The 13,872-nt window shown below is 34.9% G+C and overlaps 1 protein-coding gene across 1 annotated transcript in view; it reads right to left on the minus strand.

The window, feature by feature from the left end:
• The window catches only part of RYR2 (ryanodine receptor 2), a 762,156-nt gene that overhangs the window by 156,133 nt on the left and 592,151 nt on the right, over window positions 1-13,872 (minus strand). Inside the window, exons 58-61 of the mRNA XM_055147039.1 lie at window positions 12,359-12,482; window positions 11,494-11,609; window positions 7,324-7,388; window positions 4,820-4,941 (exon numbers count right to left, since the gene is read on the minus strand). Coding sequence (XP_055003014.1) covers window positions 4,820-4,941; window positions 7,324-7,388; window positions 11,494-11,609; window positions 12,359-12,482 — 427 coding nt within the window. The remainder of the gene's footprint in view (window positions 1-4,819; window positions 4,942-7,323; window positions 7,389-11,493; window positions 11,610-12,358; window positions 12,483-13,872) is intronic.

Below are 13,872 nucleotides of genomic sequence, written 5' to 3' on the forward strand. Positions count from 1 at the left end.
GATACAGAAAGTAACAGACAAAATTTGAGCAGATAAATGCTCAGACAAAAAGTTTTACAGTGTGACTATTTTTGTGTCCTTCCTAGAATTCAGTAATAATGTTTCAAATAAGGGTGGACTTCATTCAGCATTCATTTTGGAAACTTTGGTTTGTATTAACTCTCAGATCAGACCCCAGAACCAGAAAAATATCTATCTACTGCTGCCTTGTCTCAGGCAGGTAGGTTCCTTGCAGATGCCCTTCTCCACTTACTTTCATGCTATATTCCTGTCTGGTCATCCCTCAGTATTCAACTGAAGACATGGTTACTCCAATAATTTTTTTCTAACACCAGGAATCTCCCAGCATTCCAATCGTAATCTCAGAAAGAGATACCCTCCAAGTAGCCTTCAGGGAATATTTCAAATCTCTATCATGACATTTCAACTCTCATATTACTACTGGCCTCATTTTTACATCCACTCACATTCTTATGAGCGCAGAGAGCAAGGTCTTTGAATAGCCCGAGCTTACAAAACTATAATCTAACAGAAGTAACTCTAACCTTGAATAATCAATCACGCACTCTCAGTTTTATTTTTCCATTGATGATAACAGTTACATGTAGACTGTTCCATCCTGTCTTGCAAAGCTTTCTCCATTACGATTGCATGCAGGTTACATCTTCCAGAATCGAGGGGTAGGCAACACCACTAAAGCTATATGGCTAACACTAACGGTCATTTGGAGAAAAGTAGACAGAAATATCACAGATGTGACCGTACTCTTTCATTTGTCTATATGCATGTGCTAGATACTGAATTCCTACACATGAAGCATGCATTTTGTTACTAATTTGCATCCCTAGCTAGTGATTATTTTCATGGTAAATTTTAGATATTATATAGCTTACCTCAGTAAAGTGTGAAATAGTTTGTTGCTGAAAATTAATTACATAGGACATTGTGCAGTTTTTATGGGAAAACACAAATGTCTGTAAAACTGGGGATTCTTTTTTGGCTGGTATGGCATGTGACCACACCCAGTGGTGCCCAGGACTTACCTTTGGCTCTGAGATTTGTGAACCAAATGTAGTAACTGGGAATCAAACTAGCATTGGCTACCTTCAAGGCAAGAATTTTAATCTCTGCCCCCACAGGTAAAATTTGTTTAAAAGGTTTTATCCAAGTAAATGTTAGACAGGAAATCACAATAATTTCCTTGATATGCATTACTTATCTTTGTGCTGCTATTGAAACACACAAACAAAATAAAGTTAAAAGCAGTTTTCTCCAGGTATCCTAATTTATGTATTTAAATTCAACAAAGATATATCTCCATACAAAAAGAGTAATAAAATCTTAGAATTGCAAGCATTTTGTATGCCTGAACTTACATATATTTTTGTGGTCGTTGTTGGGGGAGTGTGTGTGATGCATATGCATAGATGCGTAAGGAATACTCCTGGAATGGTGTTCAGGAGACCATGTGCAGTTGGTGTTAAAAATTAGACCTCCTGAATGCAAAGCATATATAGTATCCAGGGTAAAACTTTTTCGTATCATATTAAATTCATAATACTATTATTATATTTTAACCAAGTTAATTCAAACTTAGTATATTTTGTCATGCTTTAAAGTGGAATATCTCTGCAATCAGTGCATAAGATCACGATGTCTGAGAAGGCTTCAGAGAACAACTTCTTACACTAATAGTTGCTTCTTAATCTTACTTGCTTCTAATTGCCAACAGAAAGCTAGATCCTCAATAAAAAGCAAAATATAATTTCTTTCCCCTCCTTTGACAATTCCTTTCTGATAAGTTTCTACACAGACTATCATGTTTGATTCTTTTAAAGTTTTGGAATACTGGTTCTCTAAAGCTTTTTTCTATAGTACTGTTATCCCCCTCCATATACCTTCACTACTAACATTATTAGAAATTTATGATGCATCTATACTTTACCATTTCTTTACACTTTTCTTTTTTTCCCTACTGAACTACTGATCTACAGAAACATTTCCCTGAAGTACCCAAATTTCCTAATCAATAATCTTAACAATGTCTTTCCCCCCATATCTGTCTTGAAGAACTCTCAATACATATTGACATATTGACTACACAAATCTGTGAAACGCTGTTGCATGGGGATATTTTTTCCCTTTCCAATTGATCATTCTCTTTGTTCTTCAAAGAACCCTTTCCACAACCTCTCCAAATGTAATAATTTCAGTTTCTGGTATTTAGACCTTTTCACATTGTTTCCCATTCTCCTTTAAGTTTCGTATATATTAGACTTAAAGCATTTTGTATTGTAAGTTCCCAAACTTACCTTTCTTGTCCTGACCTTTTCATCAACAACAAAAATATATTTTTCAACTTTCTGCTGGTTATCCCTCAGCTAAACTATCTTCTAATTGATATGCTTCTTAATCAAATATAACCTTTTTTCCAAACTAGTGCTTCTGAAATTCCTTGACTTTGTAAGAGTATCCAGTGAAGCTCCATCTATTTAACACTGAAACTTTAGCACCATTTTGGTCGCCTAAATTCAACTGCATAGTGACTCTGACATCTGTCTATTTCCTCTCTTCCATGTTTCCAACATCTCTCTATACTTTTGGTACTACATAGGTCTCTATTTACAATCATTACAATCTACTATGTGCTTAGCTATGTTTGTATGTGTCTACAGAGCTGTACTTTCCTGTCAGTTCAGAACTACATTGTGAGTTGGTGTTTATAGTGAGATCCAGGGCAGCATTTTGTACATAACAATCTTTCAGACTTAACTGCAGAATAGGCCAGAGAATGGCATCTCTTTTGGGAAGAATTTCCTTTACAACAACCAAAATTTCTTTACTAGTTCCTAAAACCTGTTAGAGCATTCCAGCAATCCAACTCTTATCAATTTGATCCCTCCTCTGCTGGAGCAATCCTCTTCAAAGAAATGTCCGACTATCCTTCTATTTCCAAAGCTCAAACTAATTTCATTATTAATTATTTTAAAGAATTTTTTTAATTTAAAATACAAAAATAACTTATTCTGGTAGTGAAGATCAATTACAACATTCAACAATGAATCTATGTAAACTATAATGTCTGTATGACTATATTTCCAGTTTCTACATTTTATGTTGTCACATCTAGAAACAGCTTCCCTTTCTGATTCTCTGACCTATATACTCTTAAGTTGAACTTTGAATCGCTTGGCTTCTAGATTTCCAGTCTGTTATTCAACACGGTTTTACTTTGCTCTGAATCCTATAGCATCCTTTGGATTTCTGCTATTAGAAGTATATTAATAGTTGAAAACGTAGCTGTAGCCGGTGCACACCTGAAGCACATATACTACTTCTGACTCTTTTTTAATAGGTTTTATATTACTGACTTCAAACAGATAATATTCAGCACATACAATGTATTCCCAAAAGACTTCAAAACATTTAACATAAAAAAACTGCATTTAATTGTGGCAAAGTTAATTTAGACCCCACAACTGCATACAACTGTTAAATACTAATTAAAACTATCATCTGCAGAGTTTATCTTATGTATAAAGATATCCTGGTCTGTAATAGTTGGAGTTTTACTTATTTTATCCTACTTTTTGAGCCACACCCAGTAGTTCTCAGGGCTTGCGCCTATTTTATCCTACCTTTTACCTATTTTATTCAATTGAGTGGGATCCGATATAGATACCAGATCAAATATTTTAAAAGGTCAGTGATATTTCAAAATATAAAAATATTTAGTTGCTTCTTGTTTGTGTGATAGGATATTGTTTTTAAATTTTTCTCTGGTTACAGAACTTTATATTTTAAATTCTGGAAAATATATTCAATAGTAAGAAATGAATTTACACTGGAACTATCCAAAGGAAACATTAAAAAAGAAGAAAATCAATTATCTTTCCTGTTAATATATTTTTCAACTTTCAAAATCTAAATGACTAGTATTTTGCATGCACTAGTATCATCTAACTTTATTAACTTCTCTAAATTTCTCTTTGAAGTCAAATTCTGCTGTTTGGAACTAAAGAACTGCTGAAATAAGGCACTAATATTACTCCACAAAGTAACTTATATTGGTGCTTAAAAAGCATTATGTTTCTTCTTTTCTGGACATGCTAATGGAAGAAATAAAGTTTATCAATATTGTTTCCATGTACAAAAGAAATGTAAAATATTAAATCATTTTTCAAAATATAGAGAAATATTATTAAAGAAAGGTAGTTAAATGTCCCACACTGACTGTAACTGAGGCTAGTACAAAATAGCAAGATTCTGATATATATAAACTGTTTGGCAGAATATTAAGGAGCTAGACTTGAAATCTCCAGTAGGATCACAGAACAAATCACAAATTAAGAAGAATATTACTACTATTATGCTTCATTGGTAAGGGGAAAATCTTTAGAGAATATACTTTTTCACATGATGATTACGTTTTAACATATATAAATGTAACTGAAATGTTTTTTTTCTTACTGACAAAAGGAGCTGGTGAATGATTAGATTTGAAGATACTGTAAAGAAATTATTTTGGAAAAGAAATTTATCAAAATACTAATAGAGTGACACATCTCTAGCCTCTGCTGTGAATTCTGCATTGGGTGTCCCACCCTTTATATGCAGCATAACACTAAGTAGAAGAAAATTCAGAATCTAGAAAATACATATTAATTAGCAGTGACAATCCTCTTCACAATGTTTAATTCCAAAAGGACAGGGAGAAGTTGGGTGTGCAATCTGCCTACTTATCAGGTCCAGAGAAGTGTTTCTTTTCCCCCCCAGTGCAAGTAAATTTAGTCTTAGTCTTTATTTTATATTTATTTACCTAGTCACCATTTCTTTCTCTTTATTTGATGCATGTCCTCCAGTACAGAGAGGCCTGCTTGCTGCAGATAAGAAGTATAAACGATGGTTTTTGAAATATTGATCAATTAAAGGAAGAACAACCTGAAAGAAACAAAAAGAAAATAGATCTGCACAATGAAATCTCTGGATGCAGGGGAATGAATGAATACTGAGGCTTTGGAGCAGCCTGACTTCTGTCCCCATGTAACCCGCCCTAAAATATCAATGCCCATGTCACTCGGCCACTTTCAGAGCATCCTTCTCTTAATCTCATTCTGCCATCTCTGATCCTTGTGCATGCATGCTTATTTGTGTGCATGTATGTAAGCAGTTTAAGAAGCACATCCGATTTTCAATAGTTTGGAATTATCCTCACTCTTTTCTCAAAATGAAGTGTTCTAAATATGCTCATATTGTATCATTCAGCACCCTATCGGTTAAAAAAAATCAAGAACTAAATATATTGTTTGTCAGAAGATTGCAATGGATTGCAATGGACATACTGGCCTCTGTTATATTATAAAAATATTGTGCAATTGGAGTCATCATTGAAGTTTTATAACTATTTCACTGAGCTGTAGAAAGTGAGTGACATTCTCATAGTCATATTGCCAGTACTTACCTTATACATTTTTACCTCACCACTCTCAAAGCCTGTTAGCTTATTTCTTTCCATTAATTCTGATGGCCTTGAGCCGGTTCCTCCCTCTCATCCTGTCTACTCACTCCTCAAGGTTTTACACATTGTATTCCCTCTGTATGAAATAGCCTTCTGTCTATGGTCCTGTTTATTCCTGATCTCATAAGAAATGCTCTTCCACGCTAGTAATACATTCTCTCTGCTCCTCCTGCATATGTTACAATAGTAGAATTTTTATCAGATAAATCTTTGCTGACCTCCTTAACTCAAAACAAAGAAACAAACAAACAAACAAAAAAAAAAACAACTACACCCAGACTCTCTATTCTTATAACATCTTCGAAATTCTTCATTATAAAAGTGATTTCAGTATAGCCTCTCAGCATGAGTCTGTAAGGTAAAGAGCAAGAAACATTTCTGAATTTATTTCCTACTATCGTTCTTTTCTGACCTCTATGTTCACTCTTGCTCTGTTTTATTTACCTCAGAATCACCAACGCTAATGGCATTTTGGGGTGTCTGGCAGGGACTAGGAAAATACGTTTTACAAATAATGGGAGGAAAGTAAAAATAAATGGCATTGGCAGTAGTTAGAGTTAACTCTGTTCAGTTAGTTTTCTCCACAATGTTGCATTGTGTAATTATAAATAATTGGAATATAAAATGTTTCAACGATACCATGAAACTGTGACATTGTCTGAACCTAGTGATGGCATATAAAATAGGTAATAAGTAGGTATTCAATAAATAGGTGACTTAACGAATCCTTGACACAGTAGAGATTAAGTTATATTAGTCACCTACAAAAAAAATCACTAGGCACAGGGAAACAAAATATGTATTTTAGATTTATGAGACAATTCCATAAATGTAGCATATTTTTATCATTGAAAAAGGGCATGACATGTTAATAGAAGTAATTAGCAAGTGCAGGCAAGCACAAAATTCAAATGATACAGATTTTGTTTTCAATACTGTGTGAAATGAAAAGACAAATGTCATTAACAGTAAAGGACACAATTCTGAAAACATAATAGATGCCAAATATTAATTAATTTAAGTAATATGATATTTTGTAAATATCCCTAAAAACAATGAAATACAAGTACTTAGGAAGAAAAATGGAAGGAAATCATTAGGTCTTTAGATTAAATGCATTATAAATATTAATAGGAATGCTTGCCAAGAATATATTGCCAGGGATAGGCATATATTAAACAATGAATAAATGAACCCAATGGGAGAGTTTATAATTATTGTCTCCTTTCTCATTGGCTAAAAGGAAGCGATAAATGTTCCAGGTATATATCAACTTTTGATAAATTCTTATTAAATTGAATGAATAGCATGTATTTATACATAAATAATATACTCTGTGAGTCTTGCTTCTGTATATATTATACAAAGACTCATACTCATTTGCTGTATAATGAGTTAAACTGGGTCCACAATTAAAATCCATATCAAAAGTTTTCAGAGAATACCCTTTATTTATGTCTTACCCAATTTTCTCTTTATAAAAAATCTATAAATTATAAAACCATTTAATTGTTAAAAATATATAATGTTGTCAAATGATAAAGTTCAAAAATAATGAATTTGAGTAAGACTTAATCACTTGAGAAATATGCAGGAAGAGAAGAGTGAGGTAAAATATGACCAAAAATGTTAAGAGAAAATGCACTGTTTATGATTCAGGCAGTTGTTTCATGCATAGAATGTTTAAGTATAGTAGACAACTAGAAAAGTGAATTATATGTAAAAGCATAAAATATGAAAATAAAGATTGAGAGCACATTTTACAAACACACTGAAGAGAAGGCAAGATGAATTGTATACTGTACTTTAGCAAAGAACTTGATTTCTTGCTCATAAGGGAAATGCTCTCCTTTGGTTCTGCTGCCACCATCTGTAGATATGAAGATTTTTTTAAGAACATATTGCACTTAAAAATTGCAAGCTATTCAACAAAGATGCAGTTTAGAACATATACTCAATGTATTATCCCCTTATGTCAAACATAAAATATGTCAATCAAAACATATAAAGGCGAAGTTTGGTAGTGTCACATAAAAGCATTAAGAAATACAAATTTAAAAGCTCCTGCTTTTAAAATAGAAAAGCATATATAAACATTGCTGCAGCTTTGAAAGCTTATTTACATGCCTGGGGAGAAACCAGGGTATAACAAGAATCCCACATCTTCTACTACAGAAAAATCCCAAATCTTCAAGAAGAAAGCTCAACATAGTGTACAAATTACATGTTAAATGAATAAACATAATTGGTTAGATTTTTACACTGGCCTCCAAGAAAAATAGTTATTTGCCAGTCACTGTCACTGTAACCCCGTTGTTCATCGATTTGCTCGAGTGGGCACCAGTAACATCTCCATTGTGAGACTTGTTACTGTTTTTGGTATATATTGAATACACCATGGGTAGCTTGCCAGCTCTGCCATGCGGGCGGGATACTTGATAGCTTGCTGGGCTCTCCGAGAGGAATGGAGGGACGGAACCCAGGTCGGTGCGTGCAAGGCAAATGCCCTCCCCACTGTGCTATCGTTCCAGCCCTATTTGTCAGTATGACTGAGAATTAAATCTTAATATAATAACTGAAAATGTTCAGGAATTCAGAACATTATGAAGGGAAGAAACACAAGTGCAATTTTATGTTGGACAATTAATATGCTGATAAAGCATAAATAAGTTCAGCTATGTCAGAAGATAACTTTCATAAAGCAAAGCAAAACTACCTAAAATTTTGCCAGGATTTGGAAAATCATCTCTAGGTTTAAATTAACTGATGGCATGGGACAAGGAGATAATTGAAGGTCCAAGGTGCTCACACTCATTGTAGAAGGACTTGAGTTCAATCCTAGAACTGCAAGGCCCCTGAGCTCTGCAAGGTGCAATCCTGTGGCACCCCAGCACCATCATGCCTGAATATTGAACAGCAGTAGGCTTGGGCTGATCTAACATATTAAATTTAGAAGTTTTCTTACCTGCTCAATGCTCACAGAAAATAAAATGATAAACTATAAGACCATAATAATAGGCATACTGTGTTGAGGAGCTAAAAGTTTAATAATTAGATGTAAAGTTTTAATAAAATTTCCAAGCTTTAAAGTTTAATAAAATTTGATCTTTTATAAAGAACTAAAATAATTTTTTAAAAATTTTCTTTGCAAGCAGACATAAAACAAATTTAGTAAGATATTACTTATCTTTAGACATGAATTTGGGAGAATGTTTTGGAAATCTAGCTAAGATGTTATACTATCAGAATAATGTTCTTTTAATGAATAAGCAAAAAAAAATGACTTTTGAACATTTTCAATTAGTCTTTGTTTTACTTCTGCACTAAATCTCTCAAGCATGCAAAATGGTTGAAGCTACATAATGTACTCTGTCACATAAATTTTGAGAGAAGTTTGGATGTAGCTATATCTGATAATATTTCAAGAATTAAAAGGAAGTATTTTTCTTATAATTATGTAGTTTAACAAAATTGCTGTAAGAGTAGATTTTGAGAGAATATGATCTATGTGATAAAAATTGGGAAAAATCATAATCATCATCACTAATGCTGTCATCCTATGTCATGAGACTATATTAAAATTATAGAACTGGAAGGGCGGAGCGATAGCACAGCAGGTAGAGCATTTGCCTTGCATGAGGCCGACCCGGGGGTTAGATTCCTTTGTCAAAGAGCCCTGTGAGCTACGGAGACGATCCCACTCGCACGGCAGAGCCTGGAAGCTACCCGTGGCGTATTTGACATGCCAAAAACAGTAACAATTGCCTTTTCCCCCAGCATGTGAGGCCAGTTTCCAAGCTGTGGGGCAGACCTCCTGGTTCTTATCTCTACTACTCTTGGGTGTTAATCTCTCATAAGGCAGCTGAGATAGAGAAGGGAACACCTATTAGAGAATGTTGGGAGGACCCACTCGGGTTGAAAGCTGCGTGCCAAAAGCAGACTATAGACCAAACATGATGGCCACTCAATACCTCTATTGCAAACTACAACATCCAACAGGAGAGAGAACAAAAGGGAATGCCCTGCCGCAGAGGCAGGATGGGGTGGTTGGGGGTGGGGTGGGTGTGGCCTACCAGGGATACTGGGAACATTGGTGAAGGAGAATGGGCACTGGTGGAGGGATGTAAACCAAATGCAAACATGAAAGTTCATAAGTTTGTAACTACCTCATGGTGATTCACTAATAAAAATTTAAAAAAAAAAACAGTAACAACAAGTCTCACAATAGATATGTTACTGGTGCCTGCTTGAACAAATCAATGAGCAACAGGAGGAAAGTGCACAGAGCTGGAGAGATAGTACAGCAGGTAGGGGATTGCCTTGCATGCAGCTGACCAGGTTCAATCCTCACACCTCATATGGTCCCCCAAGCCTGCCAGTAGTGATTGCTGAGCACAGAGCCAGGATTACTCCTGAGAATCACTGGGATGGCCCCAAAAGAACACAAAACAAAATCCTCTATACTGTGAAGGCAATTAACTGAAGGATAGAAAATAAGGCACTGTAGTTTCATAGTGATTATAATTAAAAAAATTAAGTGATGTTAATATTCAAATATGTATACTCAAGTAAGGCAAAAATTTAAAATTAAATTATGTTATAGATTCATGTTTCCCATAGAGGGAAAGAACTAACCCTGCAGGGCACTGGAAGTTTCCAGGGAAAGCAGTTGCCTAAAGTACATTTTAGAGAGGCACTTTGTTTCTCTACTTAAAGAAGATAAATCCTCAGAACATGCTGAGTGAGTCCTTTTCTGAAAAAGTGAGAGGTAGGCCAAATAAATTTGGGAATTTCTGTGACCATCCTAATTCTTACTTGATCCTCTAACAGATTTATTGCAAGTAATTTACCCAACAGAGATGTCTAAAAACGTTAATTAACACCAGTAGCTGTTAATGATTTTATATTGCTCATTCAATTTTAATCAAGTCTTTCTCCCAAGCATTCTGTATTTTGGGGTATTGGTATTCAGGGCTTACTCTTGGCTCTACACTCAGGAATTACTCCTGGTAGGCTTGGGGGACCATATGGGATGCCGGGGATCAAATTCAGGTTAGGCACATGTGAGGCAAATGTCCTACCCTCTGTACTATTGCTCCGCCCTCCCAAGTATTCTGTATTTAAATCCATCTACACTGTAGAAAAGATGTGAAGTAGGTAAATTTGTCCTACAGCAAGATTCTCCTCACTGCCAAAACACACTGCTTCTTTCAGAAACTAGAATACAATGTGAATTAAACTCAATACAACTTACCCTTTACATAATCATTTCTGCTACACATGCAAAAGGAAAAACAATTAATTTTCGTTTTTTATCTCATCATTTTCCCTTTTTGTCTCACTAAGCAAATTAAGTGTTGAGTTGTTATTCATTCAAATGCTTATCAATATAAATAGAAATCCTATGATTTAACATTGTATATGAAGCTTTACAAATTCACCATGGTCTCTTTGATCTGGGCTATATTTGATTCAAACTAATCTTTGACAACTAATAAAAATGATTCATAAATCATAATTTCAAATATATTATCAGAATTACATATATACAGAAATTACATATTATATCCTAGGTTCCCTAATTTTTGTTGTAATCTGATGTAAATGTAGATGAAGAGAAACTATTGGGGGAAAAGTATACACCATCAGAGAATAGATCATATCAGTCAGAAATCACTGCTATTCTATACCCTGATATTGTAAAACATCAATGATAACAAGAACAGTATCACTGTATCATTGTCATCCTGTTGTTCATCGATTTACTCAAGTGGGCACCAGTAACATCTCTATTACACTCAGCCCTGAGATTTTAGCAGCCTCTCCTTACTTGTCTTTCCTAACAATTGAAGGCTCTTTCATGGTCAGGGAAATGTGACCCATTGTTAGTGTTTTTGGCATATCGAATATGCCACAGGTACCTTGCCAGGCTGCAACAAGAATAGTACTGCTAGTATTAAAATGGTGATAACTACCAAACTCAAGAATGTACTGATGGGCTTCATCCACATAGCGAATGAGCTGTTGAAGAAAACTATAGGCAAATCGTTTCTCAATAGAAGGTGTGTCCAGTTCCAAGTCCTTGAATCCTCTAGAAGAGAAAAAAATTAAATATGAAAACTAAGTTTACCAAAAGACCATTAAAAAATAAAGTGGTGACATATATCATAAAATTCATGTATGCATATATTTGGGCTGGAGCAATAGCACAAAGGGTAGGGTGCTTGCCTTGCATGCCTCTGACCCGGGTTTGATTTCTCCGCCCCTCTCGGAGAGCCCAGCAAGCTACTGAGAGTATCTTGCCTGCACGGCAGAACCTGGCAAGCTACCCGTGGCATATTTGATATGCCAAAAACAGTAACAACGAGTCTCACAACGGAGATGTTACTGGTGCCCGCTCGAGCAAATCGATGAGCAACTGGATGACAGTGATACAGGGACAGTGATGCATATATTTATAATTTAAAGCTTTGTGTCTTGTAATGGAAGGCAAAAGATAAGATTTAATTTGTAAAGAATCTTTAGATCCAATATAAAATTGAATTGAATAACTCTCTGATTAATCAATCAAATGTTGTCCTTCAAAGAAGAGAGTATGACTTTCACAGATAATTTGCCTCAAGGAAGGATAGAACTTAATATGATAGAGACACAAAACTCTGTTCTATGGCTCAACAGTTGAGGTCACTAATGTTTCTGCTGTGTGTATTTTAAAACTACTAAAGAGAAGCTCAGAGGGTAAAATGATAACTGAATACTCTTACTGGCATTAACGCTGATGAGGATATTTTAATTGAGTATCAAAAATAGAATCTATATAAAAAATAAGTTTGCTTTCACCTGGAGACAGCATATCCATTTATCTGTAAGAACTTGAGGATGTCCTGTGCTTTCTCTCTGTCTTTGGCTTTCTCTTTGGCCGTCAGTGTATCATAGGGTACCAGTAGTGGATGGTTTCCACCCCCTACGAGAATGGCAAGAACACAGCACAGTTATTAGAAAATAATCTGAAATGAGATATAACAGGATGTATAATAGGGCCATGCTGAAAGCCTGAAATGTTCTAATTATACACAGAACACACAGAGCTCATAGATTTTTCTGTATCTCTTGTGATTTAATGTTACCAGTAATTAAGAAAATGGGATTTAAAAAAAGATTATTAACATTCCTTCTAAGAGACCATTAAATCACAAACAGATAGCGATTTGTAAGAGCAAGCGCTAATATCTGCAGTCATACAAGAAGGGTGATGAAGTTTTGTTCTTCTTTGCATTTAAATAAACTCGGTGGAGTGCAAATAAATACTAAGCAAGCACAGCTTGAGCTAACAAAATTATAAGATGTTTTTCAAGGAATATATTTCAATACTCCACAGACAGTAACGAAAAACTTAGTTTTTATTATTCATTCCATTTCAGAGAACAGTCATTTTTAAATATACAAAACTATACAGCTATTTTAAATACATAAAACCCAAATGCTGGGGCTGGAGCAATAGCACATCGGGTAGAATGTTTGCCTTGCATTCAGCCAACCTGGGTTCGATTCCCAGAATCCCATATGGCCCCCTGAGCACCGCCAGGGGTAATTCTGAATGCAGAGCCAGGAGCAACCCCTATGCATCACCGGGTGTGACTCAAAAATAAAAAAAAAACTAAGTGCTAAATTAAAAGCTTATTTTATGAATGTCAAATAAGAGTAACATACAATATTTACCTAATTAGAAACCTGGCATGAGTATACATTTCCAGCATAAGTATTATTATGAAATATATCAAGGTAAAAAATTAAAATTCTAGAAAGTGTTTAAATTTTAGAGAAAAAAACCATTTAAATCTTATACATAAGGCTGCCAAATCCTAAAAATTACAAAAATGCATTGGTATTTCTACACATAAAGAGATAAGGAACATTAAAGGAGGAGCAAAATAAACAGCAATGATACACCTCAAATCTAAACTTTATGGAACACACATAAAAATATATATTGATGTGGGGGCTGAAATTCCTTTTGAAATATAGCTGTTAAAAGAATTCCAAGAAAGAATTAAAAATATTTTGTTTCAATTTCAATTATGGTGACAGTATTAGCACAGCGTGTAGGGCGTTTGCCTCGAAAGCAGTTGACCTGGGTTGGATTCTTCCGTCCCTCTCAGAGAGCCCGACAAGTTGCTGAGAGTATCTCACCCACATGGCAGAGCCTGGCAAGCTACCTGTGGCGAATTCCGTATGACAAAAACAGTAAAAAGTCTCACAATGGAGATGTTACTGGTGCCCACTCGAGCAGATGGATGAGCAAGGGGATGACAGTGATACAGTGATGGTGAGAGAACAGAGTCTAAGTACATCAA

The sequence above is a fragment of the Sorex araneus genome, chromosome 9 (genome assembly GCF_027595985.1).
Source record: "Sorex araneus isolate mSorAra2 chromosome 9, mSorAra2.pri, whole genome shotgun sequence".
Classification (NCBI taxonomy): domain Eukaryota; kingdom Metazoa; phylum Chordata; class Mammalia; order Eulipotyphla; family Soricidae; genus Sorex; species Sorex araneus.